Source organism: Opisthorchis viverrini (genome assembly GCF_000715545.1).
Source record: "Opisthorchis viverrini unplaced genomic scaffold opera_v5_88, whole genome shotgun sequence".
NCBI classification, from domain to species: domain Eukaryota; kingdom Metazoa; phylum Platyhelminthes; class Trematoda; order Opisthorchiida; family Opisthorchiidae; genus Opisthorchis; species Opisthorchis viverrini.
The window spans coordinates 916,241-935,027 of NW_008751745.1; the positions used below are offsets into that span (position 1 = coordinate 916,241).

General features: G+C 45.8%; 1 protein-coding gene across 1 annotated transcript in view; it reads left to right on the forward strand.

Annotated features, from left to right (window-relative positions):
• Positions 1–543: 543 nt before the first annotated feature.
• The window catches only part of T265_05005 (hypothetical protein), a gene marked incomplete at both ends in the record, with an annotated part of 27,214 nt that continues 8,970 nt past the window's right edge, over positions 544–18,787 (forward strand). The window contains 4 exons of the mRNA XM_009169895.1: positions 544–962; positions 12,136–12,661; positions 12,710–12,988; positions 16,348–16,718. Of these exons, the coding sequence (XP_009168159.1) occupies positions 661–962; positions 12,136–12,661; positions 12,710–12,988; positions 16,348–16,718 (1,478 nt within the window). The remainder of the gene's footprint in view (positions 963–12,135; positions 12,662–12,709; positions 12,989–16,347; positions 16,719–18,787) is intronic.

Sequence of the window (18,787 nt, forward strand, 5' to 3'; positions counted from 1 at the left end):
GCAGTGCTACACCCTTTTTTCACTTGTGTCTTTCAGGTGAACGACAGCCACTGACCGACGAGAACAAAACCGACCCGGGAAACTTGGGCAAAAGCCTCGATCCTGTGTATCAATCCGTGAATCCGTGAACTGGACCCAGGAAACTGAATACGCTGCTGCTGAATGTGCAGTTCATGAGAGGGAAGCAAACAGATTACGCCACCTACCCAGGTAGGTTTCCCAATACCTTGTTCAGACATCCAGGCGGGTAGCGCTAACACAGTCGGGCGAAAGTAACGCGTGCAAGTGTTTGCAAAAAGCGCAGAACTTTTATAGGTATTGTGAAAATCCGTTGCGATCAGCTTATGACTGGTGTCCTACATCACTATTTACATCGAAAGTTAAGTTTAAGTCACCACGCTTTGGCAAATGTTCCTCTGCCTCAGAACTGTGACCAGGATAAAGCACCTTCTAAACCGAGTTAACGATCCTGTGAATTTGCACTCATATACGTCCTTATTGAACCCGTTACTATTGGCTCTGACCTTGATATCGAGTAGACGTATCCGAGGTCCGTCAACCGCTGAATCGTCTTGCTTCTGGTTGGCCAATAGGAAGTCGAGATTGTACCGGAACCACTGCCAGGCACCCTTCTTGTCCCTGACGCATGGTTAGTTTATCATGAGTACATTAACTCAATCTGAGGTATCTCGTGTAGATGATGAACCCCCCAAGATCATTCCAAATGTACTGAACGGCACAGAATGCGGCGAAATAAAATCTCCAGATGTGAGCCTCATTGGACGTCGCGTTGTCCATGATGAGCACTTCGGCACCATACATTACGTCGGAGAACTACCAGGTTCAGCTGGCTTTTGGCTAGGTGTGGATTGGGACAATCCTTCCAGGGGGCGCCACGACGGAACCTACCGTGGGGTGCAATACTTCCACACGAGTACAGTAACATCGGGCTCCTTTGTAAGGTGAGTAACTCTTGTCAATGGAACGAAAAAATCGCCTATAGTCCTTTTTGTTTAGGCAGAAACTGTCAGTGTATTAAGCGCCATGGCGCCTTCAGTAAATTTCAAAACAACCAATCCACAATTTTGCAGCTTGTCGCAAAGCGATTTGTTGGCCCACCAACTGTTAAGAACTTGTCATAAGAGATTCATGTCTTCATGGATGTTCATTGTAGTATAGAAATTATAACGGGTAGTACTCCTGAACGTTGTCGCAGGATCGTCAGTGGTCACTGCTCTGGAGGGAGTTGGTTGCAAAAACAGGAGTGGAACCTTTGACCGCTGAAGTACTGATCCAGTGACTCTCTAAAGCATTCTTCGGAGTGGACGGAAACCACTGTTTCAGTCACTAACCACGGGTTGTTCAGATGCAACCCTGGCGGCTTATGCAGTTGCAACCTGGTTCCCAGTCGACGTGGGTGCGGAACAGTTACGAAGGTATATGCAAGAGTCTCGTCCGAGAATTCCTGTCGTGTGGATTACGTCAGTGCGACAGTGCCAACGTGGGCGGCTGTCTGTCCGCAAATCAGTTAGTGTTCACGACCCCACTACCGCAAGTCTCCGAGACGATTGATTCTTTGGAGCACCGCTTCACGATCTCCCTAGCGAATTTAAATTTTGACAGGAAATGATAATCCCATGTTACACACCCTGCTTCCACATTATTGCTGATGATGTGGGTATTAGGTTCTCTTCACCAACGAAAGCTGCTGAATCCCGTAGCCATAAGAACATGTCTTACACTTGACATTGGTCCAGAATTGGTCCTTCAGAAACCGTCCTTTATCCGATAAAACGGACGAACACTGATACTCAGATATATTGTGGGAAGTATTGTATTTTTTAGAAATACATTAGCAGTTTCCAGGGCTATTAGGATATCGTTGGTGGGTCGGGTGGCCAGTGTAAGTGATCCTGAATTCGGTAAATGAGCGTTTAGAAAGTAACTATCCAATCGATACTTAAACTTTGGGAGACGTCGAACACGCTAGGTGCGTTATAGGATGATTCTCAGGTCTATTGCTAACAAGATGTGTTTTGAGGCATCAGATCTAATTTTGGTTGCTTGAGAAGACAGCTTTGCACTTGTACCCATTGAAAGGTATCTAACTACGTAGTGGTTATTCATAAGGCCGATAATCCAATCCGAATCGATTCCAGTGCTCACTGGCCTCTAGAGTTTTGTACTATACTGCACGTGTGCGATTTTACAGTTGATGATGAACTTTCCACGGACAACCTGAGGGCTGCTGACATGTCACTGGTGCGCAAAATACGGAGTTCGGGAAACAACAAACGAACCCGACCCCCACTAAAAGTAGAGGTAACATCTCGGCTAACTCAGTAGTGCATCCTAAATGCAGTATTCGAACACTCACTTGGTGAAGTCCCATGATGTGCGCAAGCAAAATTCGTGGTGCACTTCGTCCATCCACACCTGATCAACCAATGAAGTCCACTCCTCCATGTTGAAGTGATCTTGCGTAAGTGAACGGTAGCACACTGATGAATAATGGTATCAAAGACAATTTGCTCACAGAATTCACCACACAATAGTGACCAAAACCGTTGGCGACCACCGCACAGCCATAGTTCATCCGTTGACGGAGATGAAAAAGACCCCAGACCTAAAGCTGCCACCTTATCGTGGTGGTCGGGCTCCCTGGCTGCAATGATCCTGCGGTTTATACTGGCTGGAACTCAGTTCCTAGAGGTTCAACTATGCTAGGAAGGCTAATGGGGACGAGCCCGATATAGAAGAGCAAGCACCCGTACTGCGAGTAATCATATTATGGAGGTAAAATCATACTATCCTCTGTGATAGGAGTGGGAAGGCGGTAAGACGTTTCTCCCACGTGACCAGCATGTCCATAGTTATGGGAGCGGCGAAGGAGGAAGGAAGGATAGGTTAGAGAAAGTCGGCCCTAAAAACCACACACTCTGCCTGATTGTTGACCGTGATCGCTGGTGCGTTATTCGATGCTGCCAACATACTTTAAAATAAAGAGTCCGCGCACTCTGATTGCCTGATTGTTGACCGTGATCGCCGGTGCATTATTCGATGCTGCCAACATACTTTAAAATCAAAGAGTCCGGTGCTGCTCAAAAGGCACCTGCTGTGTGCACTTGCGTGAGAGCATTGCCGTCCCCCCTGCGTTCTGGGGCCAGGCCGGCCACATGCAGCCAAGTGGATCAGACTATTTAGTTATTGACTCCGGGGAGTCTCCCCAAGAAAACCCTAAGAATCGCCGCCTCGTGGGTTAGACCTTTGAGACAGAGGCTAGGGGCAGGGTCCCCGACCGAAGCCCTACATCCTACCACTGTCTTTTGGGTCAAATTTTGAGTCAAAGGCTCAAGGTAGGGTACCTCAACTGAACTGGCTTCTTCGGGTTGGGCAACCGAGGAGTATTATTCGCCATTGCAGCTCTTCGCTCACTGGCCTCCCCCTACAGCAAGGCGGGGAGATTGAGGAGTCTTGAGCTGAACCCGCGTGATATTTCGAGGCTTTGGACCTACAGACACGTTGAAAATGTCCAATTTTTCCACAACTCGTGCACACTGATTCTTTAGCGGGACTTATAACGAGGGTGCTTGGGGTTGCCACAAACGTAACATGTTTGTTGTGTAGCGGCCGAAACTGTTGTTTCGGAATTAACAATGGGTAAAGGAGTAGATACCGAACAAGTAACGGGTTGTCTGTATACGTATGATTGTGACTGTTTTTGTGCAAGTTCGAGAGCTCGCGCGGCTTCATGGGCTTTGTCAAGGTCCAATTCATGCCACGTTAGCAGTTTCTCCCGAATGGTATTCGACTGCAATCCGGTTATCAGAGCATCCCGAACTGCTTCGTTTGTATGTTCCACAGCAGATACTGCTTTGAATTCACAGTCTTTAGCAAGCGATTTCAGTTTTTGAACGAATTGGTCGACATCCTGACCAGGTTCTTGTTTGTATGTGGCTAAAAGATGGCGTGCATACACGATATTTTTCGGGCGGATGTAAAGTTTTTCCAGCAAGGTTATCGCAGAATCGTAGTCGCTGCATTCTGCGATGAAGTCATACACTGTATGGTCGATGTGACGAATGAGAGTTTCCAATTTATTTAGACCTTCGGGTTTGACTGAGTTAATGTAAGCTTTGAAAGTACGGAACCAATGAGTCCATCGTTTCATGCCATCTGATGAGTGAGGATCGGCATCAAAAACCGTAGGTCGGAGAATATGATCCATTTCGTTTTTATTAGACGATTAAATTGTTGTGAGAGTCGAGTAGTTCCAGGACGGGATTAAAAAGGAGACAGAATAGGAAGACGTAATGTACACTTTAATCGTCTAATAACTATAGTACATGAGCTGAAAATAGAGTGAGAATCACGAGTTAATGGGCTGTGCAAATGTATGGGTTATATAGTCATGACACCCTCCCCATCCCTCGAACGACCCAGTGCAATCAACTCATCTGTCAGTCCTCTAGCCAATGTTCCGTGTCAAAACCTTCGCCCAGAAAAATAAACCTAATTACCCACTTACTGACCTCAAAATATCTGATCCACGTTGCAACCCTTAAAGATCGTACCCTATGTCGAATTGAGAAACAGGCATCCATTGCTGAAACCTTGCTTTCCGTTGGTATATGTTGTGTCCTCGAAACGCGCACACAAGACCCCATTAAGGTCGTGCACCTCAGGCCGCTTAGGGCGAGCTCAGATGTTCCACATTTCACTGTTCGGGTATCCGGTGATCCTGACGCAATGGCTCGTATTTACGGTGTGGGAGTTGCTGAAGGCACCTTACTGAACTGGTTTCAGTAAACAGTTGTCTTTGGGCTGTACGGTTGTCTGGCACAATTAAGATCAATGTAGTTCGATGCGTTAAACGGTGTTTATTCGTTGTATCAGCATGCGCTTCAACGGACTACAGTTCTGAAACTGAGAAGGATTTTTATCATGATCTATCATGACTACATCGGTCGGAAAGATAGCGGGTGATATGATTGCCCAAGTTGGACAACTAAGTCCGGAAGAAACGCAGTTAGATGGTAGATTTCGAGTCGATGTTGAGCGTATGGATAATGGGTAGCGACATCTCCAGTTGTTTGCAGATCATCGTCTGTTCCTGACGATTAAGAACTTCCAACACAAACGGTTGCACCCAATTACTTGGAGGCCGCCAACCGCAAGATAGTTGTGGACTCAGTTGGACCATACGGCCATCAGTTACAGATGAAATATCTCCGTTAAGGATAGTCGTTCCTTCTGGCGTGCGGAACTTAACTCTGGTCATGCCTTTGTGCGGGCCTGGTTATCAAGAGCGGCGAATTGATCTGGCTAGAAATAGTCATGTGGACGATGAATACTGCTTGAAATTTGAATAGAGACGTGTTAAGGAAACTATGCTATCAGCTTTCAGAACTGTTTGTATACGTCATCTGACTCGTCTAAGTGAACGCTGGATATAATCGAGATCAGCAGATCTAATTGCTGCCAGAAAGGTCATACCAGCTCACACAGATCCCTCAAACACCAGATAATCAGGAGCTTGAAAAAAGGCAGGCTTTCGAAGGCCCAGGAGGTGGAGAAGATTTTCGCTGCATGCAACAGCCGCAACCTTAGTCTTAACTTATTCCTTCAACCGGCCAAAAAAGTCAGCTTTCAATGAAACAGCATGCGAAGAAGACGGAACATCAATTTACCCCATCAATCGTCGACTTGAGCGGTGGGCCGACCACTTCCAAGGACAGTTCACCTGGTCTCCTTCAACACAACCGCTGGAAGAACCAAGCGGGCCCAAATAAAACATTGTCACCAACCCACCATCAGCAGCCGAAATCCAACGTGGGTTTCAATCTTGAAGCGCCACAAGGCACCTGATCCGGATTGTCCACACCTTGCGCTCTTCAAAGAAGGGGGCGAGGTCCTGGTGAACGGTCTGACAAACATACTGCAGAAGATTTGGGAGGAAAACACAATACCAACCGATTGAAGCTCCTCGACCGTCATCCTGGTTTTCAAAGAGGAAGCAAGAACGTCATACGGAAACCATCATGGTATCTGTCGCATCTAAAGTGCTCTTTGGCATTATTTTGCGCAGGTTGGTGGATTTTCAAGAGAGACAGATTTGTGAGAATCAGGCTGGGTTTCGCTCTGGTTGAGGATGCATCGACCCTAATCTTTACCTTGAGATGAATTCTCGAACAGCACCACTCCTTCGGATGTCCCACGTTGGTCGTTTTTCTGAATTTGAAAGCTGTTTTGATTCTGTTGATCGTCAGCATTTTTGGCAGTGCCTGGCGGTCAAAGATGTCTCTTCCAAATTTCTGTCCCCCATGAGGACACTGTATGCGAACTCCTGTGGGCGCATACGGGTATCCGACAAGTTTTTGCCTGAGTTCACCACGTCCAGTAGTGTAAGACAAGGCCACCCTCTCTCACGTTTCCTCTTTCTTTGTTGATGTGCNCGGAACTTAACTCTGGTCATGCCTTTGTGCGGGCCCGGTTATCAAGAGCGTCGAATTGATCTGGCTAGAAAGCTACTGGAAATGCAGTCATGTGGACGATGAATACTGCTTGAAATTTGAATAGAGACGTGTTAAGGAAACTATGCTATCAGCTTTCAGAACTGTTTGTATACGTCATCTGACTCGCCTAAGTGAACGCTGGATATAATCGAGATCAGCAGATCTAATTGCTGCCAGAAAGGTCATACCAGCTCACACAGATCCCTCAAACACCAGATAATCAGGAGCTTGAAGAAAGACAGGCTTTCGAAGGCCCAGGAGGTGGAGAAGATTTTCGCTGCATGCAACAGCCGCAACCTTAGTCTTAACTTATTTCGACCGTCAGGTTTTCAAAGAGGAAGCAAGAACGTCATACAGAAACCATCATGGTATCTGTCGCATCTAAAGTGCTCTTTGGCATTATTTTGCGCAGGTTGGTGGATTTTCAAGAGAGACAGATTTGTGAGAATCAGGCTGGGTTTCGCTCTGGTTGAGGATGCATCGACCCTAATCTTTACCTTGAGATGAATTCTCGAACAGCACCACTCCTTCGGATGTCCCACGTTGGTCGTTTTTCTGAATTTGAAAGCTGTTTTGATTCTGTTGATCGTCAGCATTTTTGGCAGTGCCTGGCGGTCAAAGATGTCTCTTCCAAATTTCTGTCCCCCATGAGGACACTGTATGCGAACTCCTGTGGGCGCATACGGGTATCCGACAAGTTTTTGCCTGAGTTCACCACGTCCAGTAGTGTAAGACAAGGCCACCCTCTCTCACGTTTCCTCGGGTGGCGAAATGCTCCCGGGAATTTCGCGGAAAATATTGCTCCCCTTGGTTCAGATGTTCCACAAATTCAAACGGTTTCAGTTAACTTAAATAACTCTGCTGCACGGTTCGGCATGTGCATCACACCTGCAAAGTGTAAAGTTCTGCTATAAGACCGGGTCGGATCAAACCCCAAACTCATGCTTGCGAAGCGAGCCAATCGACGTGGTAGATAAATTTGTTTTACCTGGGCGTTTATATGAAATCCGGCGAACTGGTTGTAGATGGGATAACTTCTCGAATCCTGAAAGCCAGAGTAGCTTTTGCCAACCTCTGACATCTAGGACGCCGATGTGACGTCGGTTTGTCTGTTAAGGGCAAAGTTCATTCTGCTGCAATATGATCCATACTGCTTTATTCATCAAAAAACGTGGCCTTTACACGCACAGGGCATACAAAAGATGTCAGTATTTGACCATCGGTGTTTCCGGAACATTGGTCAGGTCTAGTGGGAACATCGGATTAGTACTGCTGAGGTACGCCAGATAGTCTTTAGAAATAAGAACTCTCCCGCGATAGGTGAATTACTCACGCTCCATAGGTTGCTTTGGTTAGGACATGCACTCCGCATGCCAGATAACCGTTTGCGTCGCAGAACTCTTTTCGCTCGGCTGAATGAAAGCGACTGAGAGGTAGACAGTGTATGACCTGTATGTATGACCAATAAACTCAGTCGGGTCGACAACTTTCGCCTCTCGGGGTGGGGCCCCCGGGACTCCACTCACCAATGGTTAATGACGCTGGCAGAAGTGGCCCAACCTCGCAGTCAGTGGCTATCATGAATCAAAGTTATCGCTTTCATTGCGTAGCTACCCAATTCCCGAACTAATTGAATATGCTATTGTCTCTAAGGCTTGGGTATAGGTCCCACTGTAGCAGCTGGAACCAATATACATGTGGTACGCGGTATATAGCTGGTGAATTGTTTGAATGGGGCAGCTGCTGATATTTATATAAAGTACCTTCAAATACTTAGTTTTGCAGTGTGATGTAAACCTCACTCACACTTACGAATAAGAGTAGTGCAACAGTGTGTGGCACTCCCAGTTTCAGTGATCATGTTTGTGTTGGTAGTTGTTTCAAGCTTTGCCTACCAACCAGTTGTAGATATAGATGAAGGTATTAGACTTTCACAAATATGAGATGGTTGGCATGGAAGCGTAAGTTAGAGTAAGGTCATCCAAGCGATCGGCGTATCGCCCCCGACCCTTGTTTTTGGTTTAGATTATCAACTTAGATCCTTATCTTAGATATTGTTGCGAGTTTCGACTTAGCTTGTAGTGGCCTGATGGTGTGACACGTGCATCTGAACAGCTTCTCTTCAGTTCACTTCACTTTTAAGTAGAGATGCATGAGTCACGGTTAGTGCAATCGGTTCTTTATTCATCCACCCCTGATCTAAGGTGGGAGATATAGTAGACCATGAGTCGTCGTTTCAGTTACGTGATTGCACAATGCAGTGTTGCTAAAAGGTCGTTAAGACTACAAAATGGCACATGTTCGGCTGTAAGAAAAGGTTTAGAACAAATGACTATCCCTTGTTGAGTTTCTAGGGAAACCGTTTTGGTAAAGCACACGTCGATGCTGGGAATGGTCTGAGACCTGGAAGACCGCCACAGTGTGCATGAAGAACAACGCGACGTGTCAGCACATGGTCATTCATGGTGACCCATTCTATTTCTTTTCGGAAGACGAGTGGGGTAACACCGCCACGGTTTGGACACACCAGAATCATTCCTGATAACTGTATTTCTGAAGATATCCGATGGTCACGTTTCTGTTATTGATACCGTGCTGAAGTATTTTTTAAAAACACGGAGTTCTGAAAGCCTGCTGAAAAACCTATGTACATCATTATATGAACATTTTAAGTGAAGCCCCAATGTTTTCTGGAGAAAACTCAGTTAGAGTTTGGGATAACCCATGAAGAGTTGACGGCACCCGGTTTAACGTCTGGTTGAGAAGAGGTCGCTCTGGGCCACTTTCCTTGTTTGTGCCGATTGTCAGGTCATTTTCTAGGTTGGAGTGCTTCTTTCCCGTTAAAGCCATGACTCTAGAGCTGGAGAAGCCGTTGTTTTGATATGGAGGACTAGTACGCTCATAGTTATGCGTTTTGCAATTCGTCGATTGCAAGGGACTCGGGTCGCCTGTCATTCAAACCGGTTCTGATGCCCTTTCTGATAGTTATTTCAAATAAATAATCGCTCAGCTTTGATGTTCTTTCGCTGCGTAGCTGCTGCGCAGCTCGAAGAAAGTACGAAGGCTAAGTTACCACCAGCTTTCCCAAGCCTGGAAGGAAATAAACCAAAAGCAAGGGTTGGATTCGAACCACGAACCTTCCAAATAGTGGCTTTGCATCTTAACCGCCGGGCTATGTCGAGTTTTTTTAATTCAACAATACTGTGGATAAATGTCGATTTTCCATCGTTCTTTGTTGAATCGGTTCGACATACTTGTCGTTCAGTTCTGGTTAACTCAGGTCAAACCTCACCTCGCCGTTAAAAGCAAGTGAAGTATGTGGATGTGTTGTCTCAACACCTAGCCCACCCTGTGGTATAACGTGAGGAGGCATAGGTTCACGCACAGTGAAAATGCGTGAATCACTCCTGTTACCCAGTAGTGAGCACGAGCCGTCTAAACTGCTGCTATATTTCCATCTTTCAAGGAGGGTTACATCAGCCTGGTAAGTTGATGAACACTTCTGATGTAACGTCCTTCGGAAGGTGCAGAGGTACTACTTAGGTTTGCTTGCTGGAGACGCAAGCTTTTGACTCTGTGTTTTTGGAATTTCTCCACATAACTCCGTAAAGACGCATGAAAACAATTACGAGTCTTCCGCATGGCTCGTTCGAAGCCAGTGGCAATACCCGCGTTAACCATAACAAATACACCCGCTCTCTTTAATCTCGGCTTGTTTGCTTTTTGTGGCGATTTTCATTGCCTTTTGGGAAAATAGACTCTTGCTGGGCGTGTTCATTTCCGGTCTAATTCTATGAACCACACAGAACTCCAACACCAGCCTTATCAAGTGCACCTTCCTGTGTCTAAGTTCCTTTTGATGCTTAGAACCAAGTTCTGTTGTTGAATGGCATGCTCCTTGTTTTTGATTACGTCTCACACCTGGATCTCAATGATACCAAAACTGCCAACCCCGGAACCAGTCGTTTCCCTTTTTTGAACGCAATCACCCCTAAGTTTATTGTTTTAGAGAGAAGCCACTTTGGGTCACTTTGAGCCACAGCTGTCGCCGGACTGGTCTTGAGAGTGAAATTGAAAGTCCACTTCGTCGCATGAAATTAGGTCTCCAGATTCAGCAATGGACTGGCAATGGTTTTGACACAGGCGAACTTCATCGGCTATGTTCTGCTGTCGTCCTCACTTCAAGACGACCCATACGGCGTCGTCATCCCGCGATACATTAATGCTTCGATAGATTAGATGGATGTACGTAAGCTCGATTTGCGGTAATACCTGAAGGAGGTTAGTTGCTAGGACAAACCCCGTGTCCAATGTCTAGCTACCCTAATAACCAATCTCCGTTTTGTTATCCAAGTTGGCGCTTGCGTGATAACCATTTTTCCACAATATTGAGCTGACCATCCTTTTTCGAGCACCCCTCCTACGTGGTACTCTATATCCGGTGATTCATCTGATTTTATGATCGCGCAACTCTGCGTATGATGTCAATGGCTACCTTGCAGCGCTATTTTGGTTGACTTGCTGCATACAATAGGGGTGGTTGACGAATATACATAACTGCTGAAGTCTTTTCACACTCGTTCCCATACTTCACCATTTCTTTGTTAGTTATCCATTAGGCACATTTATTAGGATTGGCAGCTATGTTCGCCTTGCATCACTGTAACACTTAGTCTTCGCTCAGCCACCGCAGCAGTAAGCATCTTGAAATGAATGATTCCTCGACGTTTATAACTGATGAAATTAGTTAAAGCACTGTGAGTTGTATTGTGTTATGGTCAAGAGAGTCGGTCACTGCGCCTTCCAGGATGAGGTCCACGTAACCCTCCTGGTGTCTGGATGGAGACACTGAAAAATATGTCGGCCAACCAATGTCAGCGGCGTTCATGCTCCCATCTTCTATCCAGCTTGTCTCTCTCTGAGTGTTGGAAGTGTAGGCACCTCGGGTTTTATGTTAGGCTAGCCCTAGGCCCCCACTGTCTCACTTCTTTACATTATAGGGTTCTTCCCAAATAAATTGACATGGTCGTATGTCAGCGATGCACCGTTCTCTGATGTTGCTTTCAGTGATGATGACGGAAGTTGAAATTTCGCGACATATGCTTATGTTCCTTTATAGCTGGAGGTAGCTCAGTGGTAGGGTGCGAACTTACTGACCGGAAGGTCCGTGGTTCAAACACAACCTCAGGATATCTATTGCTTCTGTCTTGGCTTGGATGTCGGTGCGTATATCAGCCATTGTTTTCCTTCGGGTGGCTTGACAGCTATGCACCGAAAAGGTGTTACAACTGAACAATGGTTGATTCCTTGATGCCTCATTTAATGATATCTTTCCCAAAGAAAACTCTTTTTGGGCTTCTTTGCAGGCAGAGATAACGGTGTGTCATTTTTCTGTCCTGAAAAGTTGGATGGAAGAGAATCCCCGTCTCAAACTAGGTATAACCATGCTCTTTCATATCTGTCTAGCTGTACAGGTATGCGCTAGTTTATGACCAGGGTTTTCTGAATATGATGAGGCGTTATATTATTTGACTTACAGTATTTATTTCGTGCTCATTTTATGTCATCCTGTGTGGCCCGGTGTTCAATCTTCTTTGATTACTGCCTATTCTGTCCCCAGACCTGAGAAAGTTTCGCTGGGCACCAGTTTAGAGGAGGCGCTGGTCTATCGATATGTACTCTGTGCAGAGTGTCAGCTGTCTGCATCTCTCAACCCTTCTGGGACTGGTAGCGTGGACAAAGACCGTGCAGATCCACGGAAAACGTTGTTCCAGCCCACCGATTCACCAGGTCGGTTGTCCGCTCTTATGGGGGCTAGTCTGGATCCTGATAGTTTGGAATATTGCGGAATGTCTAATGAATCGGAGCGACCAATTCGTATTGAGTTATTCACTACACCAGCTAATTCACAGGATCCAGCACAGCACCGCAGCTGCGGTCCTCAAGGTGCTGAAACAGCTTTAAAGTATTTGCGCACGGTGACATTTCCTTTGGTCCCCGTATATCGTGCTCTACGTGGTCCTCCATCGCCAGAAATGGCTAGTCTCTGGCCGCAGCTTGGTGGTACCTTGGGGCACTACCTCCCAAATTTGTCGAAACTGGATCTTAGTGGATGTCTGGTTAGCAGGTGGAAGGAGATTGCTGAAGTACGTTTATTTTGCAAATTTACCAATAACCCCACCCTCTAATGCTAGATTGGCATCCAACTGCCGTGGCTGAAGTCATTGGACCTCAGTAGCAATCACCTCCGCCTTCCTCTGCTTTTGGCCAGCCCCAGTGGTGACGCAGAACAAACACTCCGTGTGAAGTACGACTTGGATACGCACCCAAGTGACGAAAAATTGTTCTCACAAGCATTTCCCAATGTTTGCTGCCTTGTACTTGTGCGCTCATTATTTCTGGATTGGCCTGGTTTGTTGCGAATCATTAAGTGGATGCCTTCGCTCAAATCTCTAACAGTTGCTTACAATCAGGTAATTTTATTGTTTGCCTTTATGAAAGATTTTCCCATTCTCATTCCAGTAGTTCTTAAACCCATTTATCATTAATAGAGATGCTTTTACGTCATGTGTAATGGGGTTCAGGTTCAGTTATTCTGAAGAAAGACCATATTTACAAGAAGCTCAGCTTGCATTGAATCTGTTTGCCGTTGTGGTTCATCGATCTGAGGGGTGTACTTTCATGGGAACGTTACTGAAGTGTACATTATGGCTAACCAAATTCAAATGTTCAACGCCCTTTATACAGTAATGGAGATCAACAGGTTTGATCACCGATGGTTCTTTGTTGTTGACTGTCTGCGGTAAGCTGGATTGTGATTTTTCTACCTTTGTGATTACTATTTGTGTGTCCAGTGTATCATTTCCTCAGTACCATAAATGAGAATGTCATCGCTGGCACTGATACATTATTGTTGTACCGAACGTTTGTTTCGAAAGCTCCCGACTACACTTGCCTTGCCTATGACACCACCACGCTTCCCTCTATTTCTGTTTCGCTCTAATCTGCAGTAGAACAATCCAACGTCATTCGAGCACTGCATCCCCTTATTTGCTTGTTGCCGGTGCGCGAAGTGGCACCAGCAGAGGTGACCTAGTGCTAACCCATCACATCGTCAGCCTTGTCATCATTATAATCATCGCCGTCGACGGCAACACACCAGTAACAAATACTGGTACTTATTTGTGAAAGAGGAATGTCCTCGTTTAAAGTGTAAATGAAAGTAAAGTGGCAGCCTAATGTAAGCAGCCTTTTTTCCTCGAGAAAACGATCTATAACAGCTTGTCTACACCTTCAAGCGCTTTTGAGTATCCTATTGGAGTAAGACACTATCATTGTGATTGATTCAACATCATTTACTAACCTATCCCAGCACGGGTCTTACAAAAAGGAGGGATAAACTCAAACTGGTTAGTTCATATAGGAAGTGACGGTGTGCTAGCCACTGGGATCGGCTTCCTGTCATGGTCTGTAGGGATCCTGACGATATGTATGGAGAATTACCGATCCGTAGGACGTGTATATCTCGCAGCACTCAGTTTGGTTAACTTTGGACATATCGTTTGCAATCGTATGATTCTACATGGTCTGGTCGGCAAACTATACAGCTTATACATGGGAGCACTCAGTTTGTTAAGGTCGTCTTCATCTCGCGTTGTCGTGTCATACCCCCATCCCCGCAATAAAGTGGGCGGGGATTCCGTACGCGCAGTGCATCTCCCTACCGAAACCTGGTCAAATCTCCTGATTTTGCTTCGCTATCAAATAATCACTTCACGTCGCCTCATTCCGAACAAGGTTCGGTCAGCTGACACTGTTATGCTGAAAGACATCCCTAATCAGACCGTTGAAGACGTTTTCGTTTCTCGAGTCAATTCAAGTGGTTAAAAACTCGTAAAAGACTTGCGGCGTTAATGATCCCAGTGGCTAGTTTGCTGTCCTTTCCCAGGGTGACTACCTAGATACAATGTGTCTGTAATTGTGTCCTGGGCGTTGTTACCGTTGGTTTCCATCCAGATTGTCTGGATAGATGTCTGGATGTGTAGGTCCCTCAGAAAAATTGTGGGAAGCTAGCGCTAAGTCCATTCCCCTTTTATTCTCTTTTCTTACCATAAGTCTTTCAGCTAAATTATGGTTGTTCGGCAGCGAAGCGTCAGTGTTGTATACCGATATGCTTTTAATGATGACGATGAAGTCCGCAAAGGGCGTTGATCTTGCTCGAATGTGATGCTCAGTTACGTTTATTTCAATGGTTGCGGAAGTCTTCTGTATCTTGCTTTTGGCAGGTTTCCTTAGGAACGAAGGGATTCCTGGAATAAATGCCTCCCTTGCTTCCTTCTCCTCTTCTAGGCCCTCTCTCTGTGGCTGTGTGGCAGCTGAGCGATAGTTTCCACTACTAATGTAGTCCCGTCCGTGATGATTAGAGGATGAAAGTAGTCTGAACTGATATTATTTTAGAACAGTTGCTGTTCGAGTACTGAGCCTCGCCCCCGATTGTTTATAGTAAGGTTACCCTTTCAACTCCATGAATGCTCGCTAGCTGGTTGGTACCAGGTAAGACAACTGAATCGACTATCCTCAAACCCACTATTGCCGGCAAACAGCTGGTGGTCAGCATAAAGTTATATAAGACGTTGGTGATTGCACTTTGCGTCCAAACTACACATTATGCCAAACCATTCTCAGATGCTTTGAGGTGCCCTACCTATGCTTTGAGGTCTCCAGCTATTAAGAACCTTTTCGAATTCTTCATGATTGGGTTTGCCTTTCACTGAGTCAGATCTTCGGTTTGTTGGCACATAAGCAGGAACTACAAACAAACAGCGATTACAACTTCGGCTACTGCATCTCTCTATGGAAGCGAGCAGATGAATAGAGTTGCGATGGGTGTCCAGGAAAGAAGCCTCAGTTCGGGGATGCATCAAGTTGCAGCTGGCGAAGAGGGTCTTCAAGTTCACAGTCGGTGGGATTTTGGTAGCGACTGTTCTCTAATCTCAACTGGGATACTTGGATCTTTCATTTTAACTTCAGAGGTGCTGAGTTCAAAGGTCCATTGCCATTGTAAAAATGGGATCCAACTATTAAACGCTAAGTGGTGGGTTTCAGCGGTGGCGTGCTACTGATCACTTCCATGGATGCCCGACATACGTGCCTGAGAATGATCAAAAAACCAGTCACGGAGTTTAAGAGAAGATAACGAATGAAGATTAAAGGCGTCAACAGCTTCATTTTCTCACCTATCCGCCTCATAGTATGCAGCGAATTAGGTGACTCAACTGATGTCATAATACTTTCACACTTGTTGCAACCTCCAAACTGAAGAACCAAAGGGATCATGTTGATTAGATTTCTGTCTGTTGACCCAATTAGTGGAGGGGCACCGTGGGTACCGCACAGGTATCCTCAACTGTAAGTTGATGGGTCTTTCAGATACACAAACCGTCGTATTGCAATAAGGTTCAGGTTCATGTTTCCTGCAAACAAATCAATTGGATGGTCTGGGTTAATACCGACAGCTGAACCGACCTCAACATCCTCTCGTAATCATTCTTTTCCACGTCCCCAAGCGAGTTCAGGGAGTGTCATCATTTATCACGGGTAACACATCTCTCCCAGCGAGCCATCTTTTCGTGTGGCGATGTTTTCGTCGACCACATTTCCGCTTCGAGGTCTATGCATTGTCACATTACTTGACGACATCTTGTCTACACAGTAACCGATGCGTTGTATATTCAACCTTCCTCCTACAATGCCCTTGTTAGTACTCACCAACTTTTGCGGCAAGCCTCAAAGTGCATCATGCTCAACTCGGCCTTCTCTCTCTGTCTTGCAGTTAGGTAACCTACCAACCAACCTGGACGTTGATACAGTGCATGCTTTTCACCGATTAGTTGAGTTGGACCTTACTGCAACAGGAACAAGTGAGCTCGGTTACCTATTCTCCATCCTCGGACCGTCTACGGTTTTGGACACATTACTATTGGGTCAGAATCCCATCGCAGCTTTCCCTGAATTACCCGTCTCTCCCGAAGCGGTACGGTCAGACGATCCGTTTGCCCCCTCTATATGGTTTCAAGCGCTCACCACATTGAATATGAGGAATACAGCGTTCACTAACTGGCATCCGATAAAACAACTATTACGATTGCACAGATTGGAGCAATTGACTTTTTCCGATTGTCCGGTTCTGGAGAACTTGACGATGTAGGTTGTTCTTGGTAAATTACATTTAGCTCAGTTTATCTTACGTATAGCCCTTGAAATGACGGAGTGTTCCCAGCCTAGTTTTCCTTCTTAACCCTTCCTTGCTTACCCTATCTGGAGCCACCGTGCCAGAAACGCCATCTGTCGCCTCCGACGCCGCCCGAAAGGATGATGAATTTTAAAATTCCATCGATTGTTTACAAGACTTTGTTGAAGTAGGGTATTCTCAGCCGGTTCAGGTTCTTTCTACTTAGTATACTCGAGATGATTTTGAGCACCCTTTTAGCTCATGGCTTCTATGAAACTGCCATGAAAGAAACATAAGAGTTGAGCGGATTGAGAAGAGAGAAAAGTCGGGACTTTGTTTTAAACCAACAAGCTTTGCTGTCAATGTCGCTCGCTTCACTTGGCCATCTAGAGCCTGGATGGCTAATTCTTGAAAGGTTCGCCCAACTTTGACTACTTCCGCTTGCAAGTCAGCTATACTGCCTCTTATTGGATATTTCAGCTGGGCTTTCTACAGGTCGGTTATCTGGAAATTACTCGTGGCTTTGCAACCTACTCTGCTTTTCTCTTTCCCATCGTAATATTTACTTGCTGGGAAAAGCAGAACAGCCTGGCGCACCTTCACTTACCATTTGTGTACAATGATTTACTTAGTTCATCCTCTCTACCGTGTTACTATCCTTCTTCTCGTCGTCAGTGAACAACACCTTGGCAATAAAAACTGGAACACCAATAGAGCATTCAGGTTGACCACTTATCAACCGTCCGTAGATAACGGTCTTGTGTTCAAAACAATAGCTCCTTTTGAATCACCTGTACAGAGTTGGATCACGCCCTGCTTCGTCCTCTTGTTGCAGCTCCCCCTTCAGCAGCTGGCAAGAACATTCACCGCTATTTAACTCACTGGCCGTCAACGTGGTTTATTAGCGGTAAATGTTTAAACAACTTGCGAACGCAAAACAAACCCGTCGACCGGTGGAAAACGGGTTCCAAATCTAAAATACAGGAATTTCAGAGTTTGGCTATCTCCGAAAACGAGGCCGTGGCCCAATTTATGTTGGATCTCACATCCACCCGTTCTGTGATTCCCCCGAAGAAGGTGGCCCGACGGGGATGATTACCTAAACGACGCCTTACTCGCAGTCTCAGTACTGAGCGCGATAGTGGTGGCTAAGTAATGCGCAAGAAATGGAAAATATGGTGGCGATTCGAGGTGGCCAAACTCTCTACTGAATTATCCGTAGGGCAGGACGATGACCCAAAACTTTACTCCAAGTTCATTTGCGTGCCTGGGTTTGCGTAGCACTTCAAAAGACAAATAAACTAGTCTGACCTGCCCAGCATAACTTCCAACGGGCCAACAGCTTCACAATGGGACGTGAACTGCTCATTCTCAAAATAAGGTGAAATCAAAAACGAAAGCAAACTTTTGGAGCTAAACAGAGAACTCAGTACTGACTGTCTTCCTCTGGATTGTTTGAGGATGGAGGACTCATTCACACTGACACAACTCATGCAGAGCATTTGGAAGAATAATGAAATGCCGGAGGGATGCCAAATATCTTATGTAGATCCTGTTCTCCAAATGGATGTTAAGGTCGGATGCGAGAATCATTGGGGTATCGGTTTAGTCGCGGTTGCTTTTAAGTTGCTAACAGGTGTCATAATGCACAGACTCAGTGGTTAAAGCGCGAATTTACTAACCGGAAGGTCCGTGGTGTGACCCCGAACTCTACATCTCGACTTCCCCTGTCTGGGCTTGGGCAACTTGGCAATATCCCAGCCCCCGTGCTTCTTTCGGGTGGCAAGGCTTTATGTTACTGAAAGGGTCTTACAGCTGAACGGTTTTCTTATTATAAAACTCTTGCGTTGCAGAGTCATGGAAACCAAGCCAAGTTCCATCAGGGTCCTGAATTCATTGGCCAAGTTTTTACCCTACGATAACTTCTTGAACACCGCTAGACTTATATAAGGTCTTATAAGACACATATACATACCGGGAATCCGGTAGACTAATATGAGTGTAAGCGACAAAATCGATAAATCGAGCAACGAGCACCGAA